The sequence below is a fragment of the Babylonia areolata genome, chromosome 17 (genome assembly GCF_041734735.1).
Source record: "Babylonia areolata isolate BAREFJ2019XMU chromosome 17, ASM4173473v1, whole genome shotgun sequence".
Taxonomy (NCBI): Eukaryota; Metazoa; Mollusca; class Gastropoda; order Neogastropoda; family Buccinidae; genus Babylonia; species Babylonia areolata.
The window spans coordinates 1,053,812-1,061,038 of record NC_134892.1 but is presented as its reverse complement, the minus strand read 5'-3'; the positions used below and the strand labels follow the sequence as shown (position 1 = coordinate 1,061,038).

The 7,227-nt window shown below is 43.5% G+C and overlaps 1 protein-coding gene across 3 annotated transcripts in view; it reads right to left on the bottom strand.

Annotated features, from left to right (window-relative positions):
* Positions 1-1,494: 1,494 nt before the first annotated feature.
* Positions 1,495-7,227, bottom strand: part of LOC143291565 (uncharacterized) — a 23,847-nt gene continuing 18,114 nt past the window's right edge. For all 3 annotated transcript variants that reach the window (XM_076601478.1, XM_076601479.1, XM_076601483.1), the window contains 3 exons: positions 6,676-6,974; positions 5,194-5,344; positions 1,495-3,131 (listed from right to left, as the gene is read on the bottom strand). In XM_076601478.1, coding sequence (XP_076457593.1) covers positions 2,783-3,131; positions 5,194-5,344; positions 6,676-6,974 — 799 coding nt within the window. In that variant the 3' untranslated portion in view covers positions 1,495-2,782. The remainder of the gene's footprint in view (positions 3,132-5,193; positions 5,345-6,675; positions 6,975-7,227) is intronic.

Below are 7,227 nucleotides of genomic sequence, written 5' to 3'. Positions count from 1 at the left end.
TCCCCCTCCCCTCCCCCCTCCACCCACCCACCACCCCCACTTCCCCCTTCCCTCCACCCACCCACTACCCCCACAAATATATATATATGTGTGTGTGTGTGTGTGTGTGTGTGATTTTCCGGTCAAATTTGGGAGAAAGGGCGAGACCGGGATTCAAACACAGACCCTCACGGACACTGTAATTGTCTTGACCACTCTTCCACCTTCCTCTTAAATGTGAACACACACATGCTGGCAGCAAACCATTAATGGTCAATGATAATCCTTTATGGTTGATCAACGGGCCAAGTCCTGTCAATAAATCATAACACAAGACAACCGTCACAAAACAGCATATCTCAACAGTTATTGGTCAGCAGTGGTAAGTTTGCGGTCAAAAACTTGCCAGCCGTTATGACAAATATGTGACAGTAAGTGCAAAGTAAATTTTGACCAACCCAAGTTCTGCACTGGTGTATGTTTGATGGCCTCATGCTCGTTTGTCAGAGGGTTTTGCGTGTTGCCTACACTGACCGCGTCCTCGTACTTAGCATTAATGCCGGCATGTGTGCTTTCTTGTGACTTAAAAAAAGAAGAAGAAAGAATTCTCCATAGAAAACACCAACATTCGCCAAGAACTGTTCGTAACCACAAACCACAAACATCGAATTCATCCACCATTACCACACGACCACCACCAAATTCCTGCCACAGTTTGGCACACCACCCTCAATCATACCATACTGTCGTTCTATTTATTTCCATGATACAAAAGTACAGACAATTACGTGCAAGGGTCTCAGTATTTTTAATCACTTGTGTTTTCGTTTTCAAATCAGTTGGTCAATCAACCAACAAAATAGTTAGCAACAACAACAAAAACAAAACAACAACTAACAGGCAATGAAAACTGAGGTGGTCTTTAATCAACAGCCGCATAAAACATAACTTTGGATCCGAAAAGTACAAAGTCTGGGTATTCGTTAGATGGCCAGATCCTGTGGCATTGTAGTACTCGTTTAAACGATGGTTTGAAAGTTGTGTGTACAGAAAGACAACGTTCAAAGTGCAGGACTGGTAGAGGAGGCTGCAACTGAGAGTGAAGACATCGCTGGGTTTCCGCTTGGTGTTGCTTTTTTATGTTGTACTCTTTTTTGTGTGTGAGTAGTTTTTGTGATACCTGGTTCCTTGGTGTATATTTTGGCCACGTGAATGTAATGTATTTATCTTGCTGTGATTTGGGCCTATGTGATGTGAGACTGTGATAAAGTCTCTGTGTGTGTGTGTGTGTGTGTGTGTGTGTGTGTGTGTGTGTTTATAGTTTTATTTGGTTGTTTTTGTTGTTGTTGGGTGTTTTTTTGTTGTTGTTTTTTTACATATCTTTACTACTTACGTCATTTCTTCTTGATTTGTATATCAATTAGTGTAATGGGTGGTGAGACTAATCTGAGATGGGGGTACTGCGCTGTATATGCCTACATTTTATACTGATGATAATGGGGATAATTATTACCATTATCTTTTTTTTTTTTTTTTTTTTTTTTTTGCATTATTATTATTATTGTTGTTGTTGTTAGTTCTGTTGAGCAGTGCTTGCTCTTTGGCAGAAAGACAGATGGGAAAACTGAAACACCACTCACGGTGAAAACAGACATCTGTGTGTGTGTGTGTGTGTGTGTGTGTGTGTGTGTGTGTGTGTCTGTGTGTGTGTGTGTGTGTGTGTGTGTGTGTGTGTGTGTGTGTGTGTGTGTGTGTGTGTGCTCTGATCGGTCTTTGGTCTTTTTGAATCGTCTGATAAAACTATTGGCAATCGATCTGACTGATGGTAGCAGAATGAATTTTCAGCCATTTGTGGTTGATACTGGTTTGTTGTCAAAATGTTACATCTGCAGTGGCTTAATTTTGCAGGCGTTTTTTTACTTTTTTTAAACTTTTTTTTTAACTTAAAAAAAAACAAAAAACTGTTAATGTGGACTTTCTTTTTGCCTATGGTGAAGTTCAGCGACATCGCAAACTGTAGAATGTCGACCATGGTAGTAATGTGTTCGTTTCCTTCCATATTTTTATTTTTATTTTTTTGTTTAAATGAAAGTTGGACTGCTAGTTCTAACGAGTGTTGGTCATTTCAGAATCTTGAGTACATATACCTATGTCTCCATTTCTAATGCCACGAACTGAATATTTTGTTTCAGTCTTCTACGCCTTTTAAGCAAGCCAGAACACATTACGCCGCTGTAAGTTTATGTAATTCCTGGAGGATTTTAACAATGTAAATACAAAGGATCAGAGTGTATACATGGTTGTGGGACTGATATTAGATAGAGATGTGGGTATCTTTTTTTTTCTTTTTTTTCTTTTTTGTTTGTTGTGGTTTTTTTTTACCATGTCTTAATTAAGCAGGACATTTTCTGATGAAAAGCGAACAGAATCAGAGTGAACAATATCTTGTAGGACCTCTTTGACCACGTCTTGATTAAAAACTTTTGTTGTTGTTGTTGTTGTCTGATTATGATGACACAGAATGTACAAAAGGTTATAGGGCTGGTTTTCTATATAGAGATTGGCGTATCGCTTTTGATCACGTCTTGATTAAATACGGGTTTGTTTATTTATATATTTATTCATTCATCTATTTATCTATCTGTTCATTTATTCATTGTACTTGGTTTTGTCTGATTACATACATTGAACGTGCCTGTGATGGCCATAGTCCAGTAGACATGCGTGCAGAAAGATATCGGCGATGGACAACTGATCATCAACACTTTTCTTTCTGTTTTTTTTTCCTTCTGTCTGTCCTCCCTTAGGAAGGCGACAGGTCTCTCCCGGCCTTTTCCAGTTTGTCCACGTTGACCTTCTTGGGCAGGGTGCCAGCGGCCATGTTCGTGTTGACCACACGGCGTTGAAGGTCCGCTCCGCCCTTGACGTGGAAGGGGAAGGTCTGGATGAAGTCCTTGAAAGACGTTTGTCCGCCAGCCTGGATCTCCTGTTTGAGGGCAGACCGGAAGAGGGCGTCAGAGCCAGGCGTCCTGCCAGACTTGCCGGCCACGTTGGCCAGTTCCGGCAGAGCCTCTGCTGTCTGGGTGATGACCACCAGATCCACGGCGGCATCCTTGGCGCTCTTCCCAGCTGGTGTGTTGTCGAATGCCAGGCTGAAATGGAAGACAGACAAAACGTCACTCACTCGCTCACTCGGTCGGTAAGCCAATCGAAGCTATGTTCAGTTCAGTTCAGTTACTGCGTTCCGGGGAACAAATCCATATACGCTTCTCCACATGTGCTAAGTTGTTGCCTGATCAGCAGCGTTAACCCAGCGCTATTGGTCAGGTATTGAGGGAAAATTAAAAAAAAATAAAATAACATGAAGTAAGATAAGACTCATCTAAACTATAAACAAATTAGAAAAAAAAGATAAACAGATGAATGAAAATGATAGTAAGCTAAACAATGGTTTTCTGTGAGTGGATCTTTCAAAAAACACAAAACTATAATTACCAAGGAATCCTGTTAAAGCAGGACAAAGCGAGACACATGCAAGTCATTCAGAGAGAAGAAAAGGGTACTCCACTAGGACGGGACACTAACAAGATTTTTCCACAAAATCTTCACTACAGTAACAGTTCCATTCATAACTATGGACAGCACTTTCACGGCCAGCACTTTCTTTTCCCATATCGGTACAGGTCGGTTCATGATGGGTTATATTTCTTACAAAACTAAAACATGAATATGCATTTTGGTTGTTTTCATTTCTTGATGGATATTACGCTGACAGTGTGCTGTCCGTCTGTGTTCATATCACCCACAATCACCAACAGCCCTCCTTGTCAACACGTTCAGCAGGGTTCCATTTCTCTCCCCATTGTCTTCATCAGCTGTGTGTAAGACATCTAAACAGGAAGCCTCAGAATGCAAATCATTCGCTGCAAACTGTTCAAAGAAAAAAAAGAAAGAAAAAGGAAGAAAACAGATTTTGTTTTCGTGGCTTGAAAAGATTTTGCTAGTGGAGCCAAATATTTTACATTATGTATTGTACAGAAATTGTCATGTTTAGGGAATCAGTCTTTATTAAACCTTCGATTCTCTCGTGCAGACCCTTTTTCAGTATGGTGCTGTAGTGTGAGGCCTGGATAGCGCTGCAATACATTGTGAAAAGGTTTACTTATTTTGGCCTCAGCAAAGTTCAAGAGTATCGATACAAATGTTAAATGACCCACTGTATGGTGAAACTTACAGGTGTCCAGCACATAGGAATTTAGCCGCTACATGTATAAAATACTGGTAAAAACTGATTCAGATGCAAGAGACAAGATTACCACAGGGAGGCCTATCATGTCACATGACCTAGGCGCTAGAGGCAAAGAGAGCGGGATGACTAGAGTGGTTACATTATCTAGGGTTTGGGACATGCATAGGCTGACGACACGAGGTGCAGGGAATGTAACTGCATTTTTACAGACGTTGTTTGTAGATGACAAGAATGGAATGCTCACATTTCAAACAGTAACATATTTGAGTTGTATCGATAGTTTAAGTCACTGCACTGTATTTCAACACATATGTCAAAGAAAATGGATACCCGTGTCAGATTTATGGTGACAAGAGTTAGATTAGACGTCTGATATTGTTGCTCATCGTTTTCATCATAGGCCACGTACTGGAAACGATTTGATTGGTCTACTGTGCATATATACACGTGGAAGTGAGGACCACAGTCTGGAAGTGATTTTGTTGTTCTGTCGTGTAGATGCTGTGTAAATGAAGACCACATTCTGGAAGTGATCTTCGTGTTGTTCTATCGTGTAGATGCTGTGTAAATGAAGACCACAGTCTGGAAGTGATCTTCGTGTTGTTCTGTCGTGTAGATGCTGTGTAAATGAAGACCACATTCTGGAAGTGATCTTCGTGTTGTTCTGTCGTGTAGATGCTGTGTAAATGAAGACCACATTCTGGAAGTGATCTTCGTGTTGTTCTATCGTGTAGATTCTGTGGAGGTGAAGACCACATTCTGGAAGTGATCTTGTTGTTCTATCGTGTAGATGCTGTGTAAATGAAGACCACATTCTGGAAGTGATCTTCGTGTTGTTCTATCGTGTAGATTCTGTGGAGGTGAAGACCACATTCTGGAAGTGATCTTGTTGTTCTATCGTGTAGATGCATGTGGAATGTGGAATGGCCTCCCTACACATTTCTCTACCCCTCGCTCTGACTCACGCGAAAGACGAGGTTTTCTGGTTGGCGGTAGAGTCAATGGCGTCCCTCATTGCTTTATAGACTTCGAGCCGTGACTGGGAGGTGGTGGCGAAAGCGTCAAGCTTTTCCACGCTTTTGCCGTATGTCTTTGCCACGTAGCTGTTGCCTTGTTCTGGACATAGTCACCGCCATCACCACCACCACTAACATCCACACTCGTATATTTCATCATCATCATCACCATCATCACCATCATCATCATCGTCGTCATCATCATCATCATTGTCACCCTCACCCTCACCACAACACCAAAATTGTAACAGCTGTAGCAGCAGCAAGAGCAGACGTCGTATCAGCTGTGATCGTTGTGCTGGTAATAATAGTATATGATGAATGACAGTCGCAATATCAGCTGTGACTGTTAATGTGTCTATATATATATTATTTTTTTTTAAAGACAAACGGAGTGACCAGTAATGAAATCAAACAAACCAAAAAATAAATCAATATAAAACAGAAAAATTAAAAGATTAAATGAATTAAAAAAAAAAAAAAAAAAACAGAACAAAAAATCATCCACAACAACAATAACAACCGACAACGGTATCAATGGCAACAGTGGCAGGTGTCTGAGTTGTGAAAAATACCAGATGGAAATGACGTGAAAGACAAGGAGGGTTGGGGTGGAGGGGAGTGGGGGGGGTGGGGGGGGGGCGAACAAGCAGTACAGAAGAAGCATAACTACACAATCTGCCTCCCTTGACCCCCCCCCCCCCTCTCTCTCTCTCCCCGCCCTCCCCCCACACCCCCCTCTCTCTTCCTCCATCCCACCTCTTTCACCCTCTCTCTCACTCTTTCTCTATCCGTCTGTGTGTGTGTGTGTGTGTGTGTCTCCCCTATCCATCTGTTAATCTCTGTGTGTGTGTGTGTGTGTGTGTGTGTGTGTTTCTTCAATATGTATACCATTCTGCATGATACTTTGCCCCTTCATTTATGTGCGTGCTATTTGTAATGGACATAGCTTTGGCAAAGACAGGTGGAAAGAAAAGGCTGTGCCTAAAATCTTCATCCGTGAATAAAATACGTTTTGAGTTCTGAGTTCTGAATTCTCTTTCGGTTCAATCTGAGTAAGATATTTAATCCCCGACACCCCTACCCCCCCCCCCCCTCTCTCTCTTTCCTTTTCTCTCCCCATCTCCCTCTCTTTCTCACTCCCTCCTTCCCTCTCTTTCTCCCTCTCCCCTCTTCCTCCACCTCTCCCTCTCTCCACCTCTCCCTCCCTCCCTCCGTCTCTCTCTCCACCCCTCCCCCCGTCTCTCTCCCTCTCCCTCCTCTCTCTCCCTCCTCCCGTCTCTCTCTGCACCTCCCCCCGCCTCTCTATCTCCCTCCCTCTTTCCCTCCCTCCCTCCGTCTCTCTCTCTCCCTCCCTCCCTCCCCCCTCCCCACCTCCCCTCCCCCTATCCCTCCCCGTGTCTCAGAGTCTCCCAGCTGCCTCGTGCTCACTTGTGAAGATGCCGACCTGACCCTTGGATTTACTGATGAGGCCAGTGGCCCACTCTGAGGGGACGGACACGAATTGCACTTTCTCCCCCGCCAGGTCCATGGTGACCACCAGCCCGGCGTCCTGGGCCACGGGCAACTTCCGGTGCTGTTGCAGCGCCTGGAAGAGCTCCTTGTTGCTGCTGGCACTGGCTGTCAGGTCCAGGTCGTAGAACGTGTGGCTGTTGGCGTTGGGGACGGACTTTCCCAGCGGAGGGGACGGCACGGTCTGTGGGGCCTGTCTCTTCCAGATGTCGTCCAGCCTGGTCGTCATCATCATCGTCATGGTCGTCATGGTCGTCATCATTATCATCACCATCATCATCATCGTCATTACCGTCATCGTCGTCAGTCGTCATTCATCATCATCATTCATCATTATCCTCCATCATTGTCGTCGCCGTCATCATCATCATTCATCATCTATCACCATTATCATCCATCATCATCATCGTTGTCATCATCATCATCATCATCGTCGTCATCGTCGTCGTTATCCACCACCCATCATTTCTC